General features: G+C 42.4%; 1 protein-coding gene across 1 annotated transcript in view; it reads right to left on the bottom strand.

Annotated features, from left to right (window-relative positions):
• The window catches only part of man1a1 (mannosidase, alpha, class 1A, member 1), a 168,598-nt gene extending 154,451 nt beyond the window's left edge, over positions 1 to 14,147 (bottom strand). Inside the window, exon 1 of the mRNA XM_014205126.3 lies at positions 13,389 to 14,147. Within this exon, the coding sequence (XP_014060601.1) occupies positions 13,389 to 13,898 (510 nt within the window). The 5' untranslated portion in view covers positions 13,899 to 14,147. The remainder of the gene's footprint in view (positions 1 to 13,388) is intronic.
• Between the last annotated feature and the right edge of the window lie 3,869 nt (positions 14,148 to 18,016).

The raw sequence follows: 18,016 nt of genomic DNA, 5'->3' as shown, positions 1-18,016 counted from the left end.
CATAGAGCAGGTTTTTAAAGAGTTTGGTCTGGTTTGTGTTTTCATATTTGCCATGACATTTATTTGGTGATACTGGTATCGTCACAGCAAAAAAAAAAAAAACATTTGAAAGGTGTCTTCAAAACAAGGTCCGGTAAGGACTATTTAATTGAAGAGGGGAGCGTTCTGTTCACTTCAAACTGGTTTATTGATTTGTATTCATTGTTGGGAACAGTGGAATCTGGTTTGACCTAGCCTCTTGACACAAGGCAAACTAATGAAGACCTTGTGAAAAGCCAATTGATTTTCTTCCCTCCCCCCCTCGATACGGAAGCAGTTAGGCAAAGCCATCCATAATTTGCTTAACAGGCTGTAGATCATGATTAAAGAGCAGAGGCCCAACATTATTCAAATCTGTTGGCCTGTAAGAGCGGTTTGTTGAATGAATAGTCACAGCACTGTCTGTGAAGGTGATCAATCTGCACTGTTGGCATACAGATCTGATGGCTCCATACAAAGTCTATACAGACTTGGTCACATGGGCAACACCTTTCACCACGCGATATCACATGTCAACTTTCTCAGCCACTGTGACTGGCCACCATGTCAACCTTTAGACCTGTGTAAGGTCGAGGTCAACCTGGAACAGCTCTTAGGGACAATTAACTGGTTCTAGGGCTTGTTTATTGACCAATCAGTGCCTCAGTCAGGGGAGGGGCAAGTAATCAATACGGTCCACAACACATCAGTGTCAGTATTCATTTGTCTGCTTGATGACCTCACTAGTCATTATGACACCCAAACAGAGGGGTAAATGTGTGGATGTCTAGGGTCTAGGATTGTACCTTAGCACTGTCAGTATCAATGGAGACTGGAGAGTGAGCCAACATCCTCATCTAACAGAAGAGCCACAGTACCATGGATCTTCCTTAACCACATAAACAGTAAAGAGTTTCAAGTTGTATCCATTAGTGTGCAGTAGAGCAGTATTTTTCCTACACTGCAGAACAGAGTGCTCACCTTTCCTCTTGGCTGCTTGTTTACTAAGCCAGTCTTTGAGATTCTATCCACAAGGTATTTGGTTCTCCTCTGTCAATGGGAGAGTGCAGCCAGTCCCCTGCAGTATACCTTTCTCCAATCTTTTATAGCAGGAATAAAAATGAAATGTGCACTCTGAGCAGAAAAAGTGAGCAGGGCGGTGATGAAAAAGAAGAAAAAAAAGACAGGCACATGCAGATGCTTGAGAGCTTCAATTACTGCCTCTATGGTGCCACAGGTCAACAGGGGGCCTTTGGCTCAGGCCTGGACCGGATCAGTCATGCCCAGCTCAGTCTGAATGCCGGGGCTTGACTCTGGGCAGGGTTGTGGCCCGACATGAGAAGGTGAGATTGTATGGGGGCCGGGGGCAGGAATGAAGAGCTTTTACAAATAAAGCAGGCACCCAGAGGGTTACGGCCTGGGTGAGAGAAAAACTCACTGCTGCCTTGCGCTTCCTCTCCTTTACCTCTTCTCTCCCCTACCTCCCATGTCTTATTTACGAGTGGAAAAATACGAAGATGCTGGCTGAATTATTTAGCGTGTGTACTCGGCTTTCCTTTCCCAGGAAATGAATGTGGTGCACCGCGTACACTGCCAAAACTAACCTGGACAGGGTCCATGAAAACACAAAACACCACAATGCAATACACACAACTCAATCTCAGAAACAAAATAGTGGATACTGCTGCTGCATTTGGACAAAATGGGCACATCTGTCAATATATATTTTTTAAATTGTCCACTTGACTTTACAAAGAGCATCAATCCAAACCCCTGAAAACATTCTCAGCTGTACGTTGTCGTCTGCATCAGGCTAAATGGCAAATATTAAATGTCCCAGAACTGCACGTTACGTTACGTTACATAATTGCACTTAAGACATAATATTTTTTTTAAATGGGACCTCACAAAATGAGACAGCCATTATTAAAATATGCCTGGTTACTTAAATCCCCAAAGATAAACATTTTGTCGGAAGAGGCAAAACAATACCATGTAGAGCTGTGAAGATGTCATTCACCATGCTGGTGTTAAAACAAGGTCAGGTACGTGACAAGCCTAACAATAAACAGGGTTTAATATTAGTGATGACCTGGTGGCAGATAGAGGGTTAGAGTTGCCAGGGTAAACTGCTCCAAGCACTTGTAGTCTGTCTCTGCTGTAGAGTGGACAGCTGACAGAGGGGAAAAACCCAGCCTATGGCCAAAAGCAGAGGATTGACGGCTCCTGCTCCACCACATTGGGCATTGTCCGTCATCATAATAGTATTCAGGGCAGTGGTGGACGCGGTGGAGGACAGTCTGCTGCACTGTTGGGCCGTTAGACTGGGGATGGAGGTACTAATTCGTTAACTACAGGTCGTTATTGAAATGCATTTCCTCATTAAAAAGGGCAATTCTGCCACTTTTCAACCTAAAATGAATTATCACCAGCACCATACCAGCGTGTACATGAAGTGGAGCGGGTCGAGAGTTAAGTTCCTTGGTGTCCACATCACCAACGAACTATCATAGTCCAAACACACCAAGACCGTCGTGAAGAGGGCACGACAACACCTTTTCCCCCTCAGGAGACTGAAAAGATTTGTCATGGGTCCCCAGATCCTCAAAAAGTTATACAGCTGCACCATCGAGAGCACCCTGACCGGTTGCATCACCATCTGGTATGGTAACTGCTCGACATCTGACCGTAAGGCGCTACAGAGGGTATTGCGTATGGCCAAGCTTCCTGACATCCAGGACCTATATACTAGGGGCTGTCAGAGGAAGGTCCAAAAAAATTGTCAGACTCCAGTCACCCAAGTCATAGACTGTTTGCTCTGCTACCTCACGGCAAGTGGTACCGGAGCGCCAAGTCTAGAACAAAAAGGCTCCTTAACAGCTTCTAAGACTGCTGAACAATCAATCAAATGGCCACCCGGACTATTTACATGAACCCCCCTTTGTTTTCACACTGCTGTTACTCTCTGTTTATTATCTATGCATAGTCACTTTACAAATTACCTGGACTAACCTGTACACCCGCACATTGACTCGGTACCGGTACCCCCTGTATATAGGCTTGTTACTGGTACGTCATTTTATTGTGTTACTTTTTAATTTAGATAATATTTTTGTTTCACTTTAGTTTATTTAGTTCATATTTTCTTAACACTATTTCTTGAACTGCATTGTTGGTTACGGGCTTGTAAGTAAGCATTCCACGATAAGGTCTACACCGGTTGTATTCGGTGCATGTGACAAATAAAATTTGATTCAATTTGATTTGATTACATATGTGAAAACAGCAAGTTCTTATGATCTGTGGTTACAAAGACAGAAAAATTGTATTATAAAAAAAAAGCTTCTCTGTGATGTCACAGGGTAGGATTAAAAGTAAGAAAAACCTGCAATGACTTTCTAGCCAGAGGGAAGGTCTTTTTTCCATTGCTCCCCACGTCACCTCTAATCTCAGTCTTTCAAAATCATAATTCTTAAAATAATTTTAACTTATGATCGGGTAGAACTTTTTTTACTTAATTTTTTCTACGAAACGTGCCGATTTGTCATATGTAGACACTGGTATTGTGCTGGAGATAATGAAAATGAGGTTGAAAAGTGGTGGAATTGACACCAAGGTGGCGACACGCATCTCTGCGTGCCTGGCAGACATTTCAGCTTAGATGTCGGCCCACCACCTCAAGCTCAACCTCAACAAAACCAAGCTGCTCCTCCTCCCGGGAAAGGCCTGCCCGCTCCAAGACCTCTCCATCACGGTTGACAATCCACAGTGCCCCCTACCTAAGTGCAAAGTACCTTGGCGTGACCCTGGACAACAGCCTGTTGTTCTCTGCAAACATCAAATCAGTGACTTGATCCTGCAGGTTCATACTCTACAACACCCATCTGTATCCATTGTGCGTCTATTACCAGAATGCCAGCAAAATTAGCACAAGTAATAGCTAAATATGCTAACGAGCACAAATACAACTAAATGAATTGCAAAGACAGGCAATCCAGCTCAAAGTTATCAGGGCCTAAAATGAACACCTGCCACCCGCCAAATGCGGGTACATTTCAGCATTGGTGTGTAAGAATGTCTAATTCACCAGCCACTTTGGAGGGTGGTCACAATCAGGGCTCTACAGTGCGAGCATTTCATAAATAGTCAACTCAAGTAAGGGAACAAGTGCAAGTTGAGATTTACAGCAAAATAAATGCTGCAGTAGATGTTTTCAAAGTATTTCTGCGGCTTTGTTTCATATCTGATAATACACAAAGAAATCTGAATCCTGATGTTATAGCTATCCCACAGAGCGAAGTGCTGAAAGACTCTTTTTTAGAAGCAATGCGCACAGGCATAATTTTACTCGAAACTCTACTAAAGTGAGACTTTGTTTCTTGGCTATTTGGATAGTTTTTTTCACAAGCTAGATTTCTTTTCAATGTTTGAGTTTGCTTCCACTGCTAGCAAAAAGAGACATCGTCAGCCTTTACTAGTGAGATTATAAAAAGGCACACGCGATGACTGGCCCTGTTACCAAGATTTTAAATGAGATATATATATATATATATATATATATATATATATTTTAACTAGGCAAGTCAGTTAAGAATAAATTCATATTACAATGACACCCTACCCCGGACGACGCTGGGCCAATTGTGAGCCGCCTTATGGGACTCCCAATCACGGCCGGATAAGATACAGCCTGGATTCGAACCAGGGACTATAGTGACGCCTCTTGCACTGAGATGTAGTGCCTTAGACCACAGCGCCACTCTGGAGCAAATTTTTGACATGCGCTCTTTCTGGATTTTTTTCTTGTTATTCTGTCTCTCACTGTTCAAATACACCTACCATTCAAATTATAGACTGATCATTTCTTTGTAAGTGGGCAAACGTACAAAATCAGCAGGGGATCAAATACTTTTTCCCCCCCACTGTACATATATAGAGAAGTCATTTTTGGTGAGTTCGGAAATTTACAAGCGGATATGAACGAGAGACATTGTGCAAATTAACAAAGCTGTCAAAGCAAAGGGTGGCTACTTTGAAGAATCTCAAATATATTTTGAGTTGTTTAACACTTTTTGGGTTACTACATGATTCCATGTGTTATTTCATAGTTTTGATGTCTTCACCATTATTCTACAATGTAGAAAATAGTAAAAATAAAGAAAAACCCTGCAATGAGTAGGTGTGTCCAAACTTTTGACTGGTACTGCACCGCAGTCAGTCAGACTGGCCTGACCTCATGCATGCATTCTCGAGTGAGATACAGGTAACTGCCAAAATAAATGAAACACTTGCGTAAATGAGGAATGAAGTATATTGAAAGCAGGTGCTTCCGCAAAGGTGTGGTTCCAGAGTTAATGAAGCAATTAACATCCCATCATGTATAAAAATGTCCAGTTGCCCATTATTTTAGCTACCATGACTGGAAGAAGAGATCTCAGTGACTTTGAAAGACGGGTCTCAAAGTAGCATAGGGGTTTTAAAGGACGTGTGTGTATGTGTCTCAGTCACCAGATCAACCCAATTGAACACTTATGGGAGATTCTGGAGCAGAGTCTGAAACAGCATTTTCCACCACGATTAACAAAACACCAAATGATGGAATTTCTCGTGGAAGAATGGTGTCGTATCCCTCCGATAGAGTTCCAGACACTTGTAGAATCTATACCAAGACGCAGTTCGGAAGCTGTTCTGGCGGTCCATGGTGGCCCACTTTATCTTGGTGTTTCCTTTATTTTGCCAGTTATCTGTATGCAAAGGCTGCTGGAGAGATCTATTTAAATAAGGGGACATTTGTACCGTGAAAGTGACTCCCTCTTCCATCTTACCCTCTCAGCCCTGGCTTGACAGTATTGTCCGTCCCGATTACCAGCATACCTCCGCCTCAAAAATGATTCCCATTTTAATCCTACTGACAGACAGTGCATGAGATGATATGGTGGCCCTGGAATAACCTGTGGGTCTTGTACTCCATCTATCTTTTCAGTAATGCAATAACTTTGTAAAACATAAAACACAGATTGAAAACCAATGATCTGTGTGATTGGGAATCTGAGTACCAGTCTGCCAACTACAATACTGAACACTAGAGGGGTTGAATTAAGAGGATTGTTGTCCTATACAACGTATAATATCTTACCTTAATAATGAAATAGAAAGCAATGTCTTATAGTCTAGAGAGTCGTCTTAAGCAGACATTAAACAGCTATGATTCTGTTGATGAATTGCAGCGAAGCAAAGACAAATCGCACGGCATCCTAACCACACAGGTAGGCAGGAAGGCAGCAGTACGTGGAAGGAAGGAGGCAGAACAGGACGGAACACTAGAAGATGAATTGGAGCTGAATCACGTCATTGATCCTTAGCCCCGCCTCTCTCGGTGTGAAGGAAACAGAGTGGAACCCCGCCTCAGAGGGGGAAATTAGAAAAGTCATTAATACTAACTGGTCATTGGGCCCATAAATTATGGTTTACTTGAAGCAATATGAGGAAATCTATCTCCCGGCCACGGTATACATTACAGGGTATACAAAGGGAATGGCAATAAAGCAAGTGTTATGCTCCTCGGACTACCAATAACCTAGGCTCTAACAGCAACTAAACATCACAGCACTCAAGTGGGGCCAACAGTATCACTCAAGGTCTATAGCAGGGAAGAAGTTAAACCGTCCCTGATATCCCTCCTGCATAAACTTCTGCCCTGACTGCATTGTTAATTTACAGATGACGTACAAGATACCAGACCAGGTCTCAGGGATGGTTAACTGGTGATCCCTTTGATCTCTCCTGAGTTAAGTAATGTGCAAAAAAAACTACAAGCAGATTTACCTGTGGAATAATCACCACGGCTCTCTTAAAATAGGATGAATTTGTTCCTCTAGGGCAATTCAAAAGGCTGACTGAGGGCCTTTTTCCTGAAAAATGTGTTTGTTTTCTATGGTTGTGTTTTGCTTTCCGTATATTGAAGTGCATAGTGTAGGCCTATATTGACGTGTATATACAGGGCTCATCTGTAAAATAGCCATTGGTCTCAGCATGACTCCCTGTCAAAAAGGTTCAATAAAATATGAAGATTGCATCTGTATAAATCAAGATTCTTTTCAAAAGGGCACGAGTCAATGTCGCAGAAGGTCTTTATTGGCATTCAGTAAATAAAAGCTACTGTACAAAGAACCTTTTAACTCAAGAAATGTGCCAGCTCGGAGACATCAATTTCCCTTTCCCAAAGCAATTAAGACTGAAGGTCAGGATGTCTCACTGTGGTCGCCAACACCTCCCCACTGGGACTGTTTGTCCCTCCCTTGGTGCTGATCAATTGGATTAGGTCTCTGTTCTGCTTTACAGGCGAGAGTCATCATTAGTGTCAGTCAGGTGGTGGGGGCTGGTGGCTTGGGAGCTTCCCCTTGGCAGCGCAGAGATTGTAAAACGCAGAGGCGCATCATCGCCAGACTTCCGGGAACGCTTGCGAAACAGACCAAGCAGACCAGGCCGAGGTTTGGGGTTTGAGAAGTCATTGAGAGAATTCTTCCTTAGTTGTTAATTTTCTTGAAATCTAAAAGGCATAACCTAGATTCGAGCCAATGTCTGAAGTAGTTGTGATCTGGGATTTCTTTTGGAGAAGCAGTTTCTGCCTATCTTCATAGTGTACTGTCTCTGGTAGTAGTGTGTTAGAGCTCTGGGCCTCAATGGCGTAGTAGTGTGTAGTGGAGCTGCAGTGGCCCACCAGTCCTGGCCTCCTAATCAATCAGTCCTCCAATCACTCAGTTCTCAGAGGCATGGGATCACTGGGTTATTGGACTGGTGGTCAGCTTGAGGAAAGAGCAACAGGGTCTCTTAAGGCCTGTGTTCACTGATATGCGGACACACGCACACAGATACACAGAGGGATATGTGCGCTCACAGTATATGATTACCCAGAGTGACGTAGTCTTCTGCTCATAAGCCCCATAAAACCAAAAAAGCATCATAGCTGCCAATAGTGGCTTTGAACTCTATCCTAGCTACATCCTAGCGCTAGGAAGGCTTGTTCCTGGGCCTAAGATATAAGACGACAAGAAGATGATCAGGTAGCCTAACTTTCACATATTATGAAACAATATAACTACAACCTTATAGCCTAGCATTCGTATATTGACTAGCCAGAGGACCTAGCCTACATTCTTCAATAGCCTACATTTATCTGAGCATACCTCTGCGATACTCAAAGGTAATGGCCACCTACATAGTAACCTCCTGTGAAGAGGTTTCAGGCTCCATCAGTGTATAGACTATCTACAGGCATAAACAACACTGTGGCCCCCTGTGAGATGCAGCGGGATTGGCTGGCTGAAAGGGACTGCTATTAAAAGCCATTACACAATTAGACTGAGCACCTGGAGGGCCTCCACGTCGGTAATTCTATAGCCGTCTACAGATAATGGAGGGCAATACAGATCCGTTTCAAACGCATCTTCCTGGCATCCTTTGTAAGAGGTAAATGAACAAAAGAACGGCTAGGAGTACAGAATCGAACAATACCTTACAATTATATACAGGTAGTTTTGGATTAAAAAGCTGTTGACAGACAACCTAGTGGGGAAGTTATTAAAGTAAAAGTGAGGAGAGGCTACTGGGCTTTTCAGAATGTTCCAAGGGTAGGTCAGGAAGGGAAGGCGATTTCGCTAACTTTCATGTCGTCCATGGTGTGCAAAAATAATTCAACTGGATCTTGGGGGGGGGGGGAATAGAGACAGAGAGAGACAAAGAGCGACAAAGAGAGAGAGAGAGAGAGGAGGGGGGGTGAAAGAGAGAGAGAGAGAGAGGGAGGGTGAAAGAGAGAGAGAGAGAGAGAGAGGAGGGTGAGAGAGAGAGAGAGAGAGAGAGGAGGGTGAAAGAGAGAGAGAGAGAGAGAGAGAGGAGGGTGAAGAGAGAGAGAGAGAGAGAGAGGAGGGTGAAAGAGAGAGAGAGAGAGAGAGAGGAGGGTGAAGAGAGAGAGAGAGAGAGGAGGGGGTGAAAGAGAGAGAGAGAGAGGAGGGGGGTGAAAGAGAGAGAGAGAGAGGAGAGGAGGGTGAAAGAGAGAGAGAGAGAGAGAGAGAGGAGGGTGAAAGAGAGAGAGAGAGAGAGGGAGGGTGAAAGAGAGAGAGAGAGAGGAGGGTGAAAGAGAGAGAGAGAGAGGAGGGTGAAAGAGAGAGAGAGAGAGGAGGGTGAAAGAGAGAGAGAGAGAGGAGGGTGAAAGAGAGAGAGAGAGGAGGGTGAAAGAGAGAGGACTGCCTCATCCTTCCTTCCTAGACAGCCAAGGTGACTCGAGACCTTTAACAAACCCACAGTTTCTAATCCCTGGCTGCTGAGCCAGCTGGCCCTCTCCTCTCCGCATGCAGGGGGGACGGGACGAAAGCCTGACAGGGTTATTAACCGATTGCCCTTCAAGATACCAAGTGAATACTGATAAGCGGGTCAGCCCTACAGAGCTGCAGCCCAGGCACTAATTTGCATCTAATTTCCAAATGCTTACTAGCCCCACCCAATGTTGACCTGCCTGGTAGACTGAGGAAATCTCAGGCAGCACACACACCACACCACACACAGGAAGAGAGTAACATGCGAATCAGCAATAAGAGGATGCTGTGTGTGGTGCTGTGAACTGTGCTGTAATTAGCCCACAGTTGCAATGGTAAAGATTACCATAGACCTTTACTGGGTGAATAGTTTTTGTCAGTCAGGCTTTTGTTCCTATGGCAATGTTTTGTTTCTATCCTGTACCTGTAGAGGTTTGTTGGATGGGATGTGTGTAGGCTACTACTAACTACAGTAATGACTGGGATAAATAAAGAGATTGCTCATCTGTATCCTGTCTCTGACACACACACACCACACACACACAGAGAGAAAGACAGCCGAGGCTGTTGTTTTTTTTTCTCTAATCTGTACGATGATTCACAGTGGAACCTCGGTACCAGGATGAAAGGGGGACAGGCAGGTGATTGTGTAAGAAGGGAACTCGAGCACAAAACTAGTTCTAAAGAATGTACAGAAAATTTTCCCATTAAAAATAAAAATGACTAACCTTGCTCAAAACAAACTACACAAAGCATCACTGCTGGATATTTGGTTGTGCAATGTTTTCATAGTAGGCCTAAACCAGCACATCCCTCCCCCTAACACACACAGGCTATGGCTCTCCTTAGGAGAAACATTATGCGTTTCTAAGCCCAAGGCTGGGACCTGAGCCGAGGACTCTCAAAGGCAGCTTTGCACCCATAAACATGGCAAATTTTGATTGACTGCTAAAGTATCTGCCACCACTGCAATTTCCTCTAAATCACCTTATGCCTTCTGAATAATTTGATCCCATCAAGTTGCGTACTTTGTCAGCAGAGAAGCTGTATCACAGGAAGCTGATAGTCGACATGAGGAGAAGCAAAACCAAATGCCGCCAGACTAGGTAAATAACATGCTGAAGTGACAAACCAGCCAAGCAAGTGGTGAGTTGTATGTCTTTTGGATTCATAACTAAACACCATTAACACTTGAGGCGTTGCTGCTATTCTTAGTGGTTTCCGAGTATGGTGCAAGTACAAAAACAGACATTGGCCCTCTGAATGGGAATAATTCTTACCCATTTACTAGTCTTCATTTGCACACTATCATTCATAGTATGGAAGTGTCTATAAATGGTTGGTTAATTCATTGTTCAAAGGCTTAGACCCACGTAATTAGGCTACACAGTATACGAACACTAACAAAGTGCCACCCAAAATTATCATTCAATCAATTGGACTATTGTGGTTTGTCTACAGCAGGGATGGGCAACTGGCGGACCATGGTGCCCCTTTGTAGGCCCGCGGATCAATTCCACCACCCAAAAAGTTTTATATGTAATTCTTTAGGAAATCAGTCAGCGTCTCAACTTACTGTTGAGAGTTAGAATAGTAGAATCCACAATGTGCAATATTCTACATTTGGTTGTGCATGAGCAGTTGTCAGCTAACATTTTTTAGATTGTTAAATTATTCTAGCGGCCAGCTATCTAAACATGTAATCAAGCCATGATTGGCTGAGATAATGGGATGGGCTGAACATGCCGAGAGATAAGTTCGGATTGGTCTGCCACGTTGCATGCTTCTGTCTATAACGTGAGCTGCTCAGTATGTGCAGATAATCCTTGCTATCGCAGCTTTTTTTTTTGAAGATATAATGTTAGCCATGGAGAACTGCAAAACTGTTACTACTGCTCTCAACAACATTGCTGCCCTGAATTTAGCAGGTGCTATCGACAAAGATCAGTGGGAAAATGTTGTGATGGACTACTTTCTGCACAGTCAGTGACTTGACACAATGCGGGCCAAACATGCTGTACATACAAAATTGCGTTAAAGGGGTTCAGTCTGCTGTGAAGCGTTCATCCATGTATACGGGTAAGAGTCTAGCTACATTTTCAGATATTATACGTTTCAAAATTTGCCAGAAAGTTGTTTTCATTGCAAGTTCAAGTGTGCTGTTAGCTAGCTAGAAAGCGTTAGCTAACGTTGCATGTATGATCTGTGTAGTAGCTAATATTATGTATACCTGAGAAAGTAATTTGCATTGCTAGTTATAGCCTAACTCTAGCTAATATTAAACCGAGCTGGTTAGCTTTACCTACCTGCAGATTCACACTACAGCATTTAATGCACGGTGGCTAGCTATGACAATCAGTTTGTATTGCTAATAGTATGGTTTGGGATTAGGAGTCATTGTTTAGCTAGCTAGCTAGCTACATGTCTAAACAAAAGACTAGTTTGCTGTCACTCAGTCAGAATGTGGACTAGCGTTTCCATACCCTTTTCCCACTTGTTAGATATTATGCACATTGATAGCTTGCCATGTGATTTATCATAGTAGCAGGCAGTAGCAATCTAAATTATCAGACAGAAAACATGCGAGGAAAAGTGATCAGGTGAAATTTTGAAGTGAGTGGACGGAGAAATAGGGCTTCACTCTATCCAATCAGAGCAGCAGGATCAACGTACAGCCCACCCTTCTCTTTACAGACAGGGAAACTAGCCCGTTGAGGTATTTAGACCATGCAAATGACCGACGCAAAGACAGTATGGTTTAGGAACTCTCTGACTGACATGAGAAACATGCTTCCTGGCACCCGAAAACTTTTTTTTCCCCAATCACAGATAATTACAAAAAAATACTCGGATCATAATCGTATCCAGAAAATGGCCCATATCGTTACGCTAATAATTTTGTTTGACTACTCAGCACACCCCTAGTGTCTGGGTAAGCATCATCTAATAATTATGAAATATTTGTATCTGTACACTTTCTATTTTTGATATTGCTACTATGCAAATATGCATGTAACCATTTCACTGTACTGTTTACACCTTCCGCATTCTGTGAATGTGACAACTACACTTTGATTTTATATAGTGTGTGTTTACCAGAGACGGTAATGTGAAGAACAACATGACCTGCACCAAAGTCACATTAGGATATAGGCCAAGGACTAGATAGTGTTATTTTACCTGGAGTTTTCCCTTATTGTAGGCTACTACTTTCACCACTTTTAGTCTTAATCTTTGGTTGTTTACTACACTACCGCACTCACTCTGTTTAGCACATGGCCTCACTTGTGAATCCTTAAAGAGATGGGTGGGGCTAAGGCTTAAGAGGGTGTGAACCATGCTTAATGGTTGTAGACATGAGATCTCCAGTAGCTGTACCAAAACATTCATGGGCCATTTTCTCAAAAGTGGGATAACAAGTTTATCAACTTTCAAAGCAGAATTACTTTCCCATTGTTCCTCAACTGCAGGGTATGATACACCATTTTGTAGCTCTGAGTCTCTACTTTTAGCCAATGTAAAAAGCACAATTTTAAAGTTTGCTACATAAGACCGAATCGAGGTCAGGCACATTAAAAACTGCAAACATTTCTCTCCACCCTATGGAAAAATGTGTAGAATTGCAGGAAATTAACTAAAGGGGTCCCCAAAACGCTAGGTGTGTATGGATGTAGGTATGCAGACCCATGAGCCACTGCGGCCCCTCAATGAGTTCCGATATTTTATACAGGATGCACTCTCAATCTGGTAATAATGAAGAGTATGGGATTGCGTGTATATAAATACAGGACAGATATCTGGATACAAAGTTAATTAGTTCAAAGTTCAATAGACACAAACCACTAGCTGAAAATATTATGCCTGTGCTGTACAGTGTCGTATAGTCCTAACTATAGTACACAGCGTGTCGTGTACGAGGAACTTGCCGATTAGGCATAACACTACAGCAAACACCGTATGGGAAGTGAAACTAATTACACAAACCCAAAGCAGCCATACTCATTCTAGTAGATAATAAAATACATACATACATACATACATACATACATACATCTCCACCTCTTTAATTTTTTCTCGTCTCTCTTTGGTTTCCGGATCGGAGGGCTCATGCCCTGTTGCTCCGGGTGGCTGGACATATTCAATGACTGGTAGGTTATCGTCATCTTTCCCACCTTTACTGAGATCTTCCTTAAAAACTTTGTCCTTCTCGTTCTGTATATCTTGCTTGATCTCGTCTGGTCGTTTCTGAAGAGTGTCTTTGGCTTCAACCAAAGCCTTTTCGTGGTCCTTTCTAATCTTGGCTAATATCTTTTCGTCGGTCCCAACTGCGATATTTGAGTCACTATCCGTACCTTTTCGAGTGTTGGTTTCTACCGCGGACGAGTGGAAGAAAACTCCGCTGAGCAGCTTCGACGAATCCGGTAGGAAAAAAATAGCACCGAAACAAAGCGTAATAAAAGCGCTAAAAACTAATAGCAAAATGAATTTCTCTGTCAGCCTGAAAGAGGTCGGGCTGGAAGACTTCCTACTCGGGGTAGCTGTAAAAGGCAATAGAGTTGCTACTGGCATTTTCCTTGTCGTTCAAGAAACTAAAACAAATGAATTCAATTCTAAAATCGGCTTACGTCGCGCACAGTCTTAGCTTCCGTACAACAATATTAGCTATCCATTTCCCATGTGTATATTAGATAAATTAATAATTTAGTATTTCGTAAAAGTTACTATTGAGCAGCGCGCTGCTGTTTCAACTGCCCATACTGGGAAAACATCTGCAAAAACTCTTCGCTCAGAGCTGAACGGAAGGAATGGCAGCTATGCGCAATTGACAGCTCGTCTTGTCCAATCGCTTCGGTCTGCGCGTACAGTTAGCCAAATACAACGGAGGGCGTGTTTTTCAGACCGGAATGTGACAGTGACACTCTTGTTTTGATGTCTTGTTCAAACTTAATGGTCACTCATAAATAAAGACACATACAATGGTCTAAACGATACAATATAATACAAAGTGGTCATATAAAACGGTTCTAGAGTAGAAGGTAGTCAGTCAGTCACATCTCGGATGGATCTCGTAGTCGCACGGATTGTCTACTCAGTCAGGGTGTGTAGCTCGTGGACATTCCACATCGGCTCATGCGTTTGTCATGTGGGCTTTGCGCGTGGCTGAATCGGACTTGTTGTATAATGAAATAAAAATAAATACAATCACGTACAAATAGTTTTTGGAATATTAGGCTACATAATATAGAACAAAATGCATGAGAAGCAGGATCCGTGTATGTCAAATAGATGTATTTGTTCGGTCATTGTAATAACTTTGTGCTTGCTGATATTGCCGTGTATTATGTCAACAGAGAGAGCGAGAGAGAGAGAGAGACTGAATATAAACTAAACAAATAACAGCCTGCCATGACTAGTAATGAAAAAATAAACCACCTATAGATTTTTTGAATGGCTAGAATATCAGACTGCATTTATGCATTTATATTGCACACTTCAGTACATGAATCCAGCTCTTGACTATCAGTATGTGTGGCATTATTGGTTTTTGAATTGTGGTGGAATAGGTGTCCCTCTCCTTTGCAACCATGAGAACTCTGTTTTTGTTTATATTGAACTGTTTATCAATGACAAAACATAATACAAGTTATGTATACTGCAAAATTTGTTTATGCATTGCTTGAAGTAGGTTACTTAAGGCAAGCAAATTGGCTTGTCCCAGGAATGGCCCAGCAGAGTTGTTGTGACATGTTTAGGGGATTGAGAGATATCCATCCATTATTTTGAATGTTAAAAAGAAAGAAAAAAATGCAGTGGTGTAGTAGAAGGTATAGTCAAGTCTACGCCATATACCCACGTATTTTTCAGTGGGCATTGCATTTACTCCTTAATTCCCACTGATACCAATCAAAATAGTGTAGTGGAGGTATAGGCTGTATCAATTAATGTTGATAAACTATTATTTCTTCACATTTTTGGCACACTAATGCTAGGTGCACACTTGAATTAATGGGTAACTACTCTCAAAAATCAACATTTCAACATGCTCAGATTTTTCCCAGACCTCAAAAGTAGTCTCCTGATGTGGTTTAAGTATTGTTATGGACTTAGAACATACAAATGTGTTACTTTGAAAGTTAAAACCTGAAATAAATGGGGGAAATCTGTACATTTCTGACTCAGTTTATCTGTTTCAATAGTAGGCCTGACTGTGAAAGACCAATATGGGATTTATTGTTTAGGTCATTCAAAGTGGATGTCACTGTTTCTCATAGAATTTGATGCACAGGGCGCCTTTGCTTCGCCGAGCGGGCTGTTTGGAAAACAATGGACACAATTAGAGTATACCCACTTCTCCAGGCACCACTACACCACTGAACAAAAATAATTAATATATTCTATTGATAAAAAATAAATAAAAATGATATTAAAATATTTTGTATTTTTTTTACAAATATAATGTGTCTCTAAGTTTGTCATTGGTGTTACTGCCTTGAATTAGAAACACAGACAAGGACCTTGAGCATTCGCTCCAGTGGCAAGCTGTTATCCGGGGAGAGGGCTATATTAAAGAAAATTATTGTCATAAATTTGAGGAATTTGGTGTGTCTAAATCCAAAGTGTCATTGATGCTACTCAATTTAAATGAAGGTAAATTACATTGGGAGATGATTAATCATATCACTTCAGTAGTCTGAGACCTTAATTTACCAATGTGTCATTGGTGTTCTACTCCTTCTGGTGGCACAATGTTATCATATTAGTAACCATTATTTAAATTCATTAAGCTGCCATATTAGCTGATTTAGAATGGGATGATGTACCCTGATAAATAAATGCCATGCCCAAATGCCATCGCAATTCACGAACGACCCTTACTGTATGTGTGCATTCAGAAAGTATTCATACTACTTGACTTATTCAAAATGTTGTTGTGTTACAGCCTAAATTCAAAATGTATATAAAATAATAATAATCTCATTCATCTACAGACATAATGACAAAGTGAAAACATGTTTTTAGAGTTTATACATGTATAGAGTATATATGTGTACTATCATATATACTTGTTAGAATCATATTTGGCAGTGATTACAGCTGTGAGTCTTTCTGGGTAAGTCTCTAAGAGCTTTGCACACCTGGATTATACAATATTTGCCCATTATTCATTTCAAAATTCTTCAAGCTCTGTCAAATTGGTTGTTGATCATTGCTAGACAACCATTTTCAAGTTTTGCCATAGATTTTCAAGCTGATTTAAGTCAAAACTGTAACTCAGCCACTCAGTAATATTCACTGTCTTCTTGGTAAGCAACTCTGGTTAGATTTGACCTTGTGTTTTAGGTTATTGTCCTGCTGAAAGGTAAGTTCATCTCCCTGTGTCTGGTGGAAAACGGACTGAACCAGGTTTTCCTCTAGGATTCTGCCTGTCCTTAGCTCCATTCCGCTTCTTTTTTATCTTGAAAAACTCCCCAGTCCTTAACGATAACAAGCGTACCCATAATAACATGATGCAGCTGCCACTATGCTTGAAAATATGGAGAGTTGTACTCAGTAATGCATTGTATTGGATTTGCCCCATACATAACATTTTGTATTCAGGACAAAAACTGAATTGCTTTGCCACATTTTTTTGTAGTGTTACTTTAGTGCCTTGTTGCAAACAGGATGCATGATTTGGAATATTTTTATTCTGTACAGCCTTCCTTCTTTTTACTCTGTCAATTAGGTTAGTATTGTGGAGTAACTACAATGTTGTTGATCCATCCCGTTTTCTCCTATCACAGCCATTAAACTGTTTTAAAGTCGCCATTGGCCTCATGGTGAAATCTCTGAGCGATTTCCTTCCTCTCCGGCAACTGAGTTAAGAAGAACGCATGTTTCTTTGTGTAATGTGGGTCGTGCAAAGGGGACCAAGGCGCGGCGTGTAAAGTGCTCATAATTTTCTTTCATGAAAACACTAAATCAAAACAACAAAAACGACCATCCACAGTTCCATCAGGTTACAAGGAACAAAACAGAAAACAAAACATAGAAATAGAAATCTAGAAAAACCCCACATATAAACAGAAAACCCAAAACCACCCAAAACAACCCACCTGTCACGCCCTGACCACTCTACTATGGCAAAAAGACCTCTTACAAGGGTCAGGACGTGACAGTACCCCCCCCAAAGCTGCAGACCCCGACTGCACCTAAACAAAAACGAACAAAAACAACCCCAAACACAAAGCAAGGGAAGGGAGGGTGACAAACGTCTATGGCGGCATGTGCTACACCCAGACCCTTCCTCTCCCTCCGATCCTCCAGCAATGGAGGTGGCCTGTGGATCATTATCGGAGGAATTGGACTAGATCCTTACCGGAAGCTCTGTGCTATAGACCACCGCTGGAGGATCTGGGCTGCAGGCCGCCACTGAAGGCTCCGGGCTGCGGGCCACCGCTGAAGGCTCCGGGCTGCGGACCTTCGCTGGAGGCTCCGGGCTGAGGAGCGTCGCTGGAGGCTCCGGGCTGAGGAGCGTCGCTGGAGGCTCCGGGCTGAGGAGCGTCTCTGGAGGCTCCGGGCTGGGGACCTTTGCTGTAGGCTCCGTGCCATGGATAATCACTACTGGATCCGCGCCATGGATCATCACTGGAGGCTTTGTGCCATGAAGCATCACTGGAGGCTCCGCGCCATGGATTATCACTGGA

The sequence above is a fragment of the Salmo salar genome, chromosome 06 (assembly GCF_965601325.2).
Source record: "Salmo salar chromosome 06, fSalSal1, whole genome shotgun sequence".
NCBI lineage: Eukaryota > Metazoa > Chordata > Actinopteri > Salmoniformes > Salmonidae > Salmo > Salmo salar.
The sequence above is the reverse complement of the archived record's forward strand: the minus strand, read 5'-3'. Positions and strand labels throughout refer to the sequence as shown.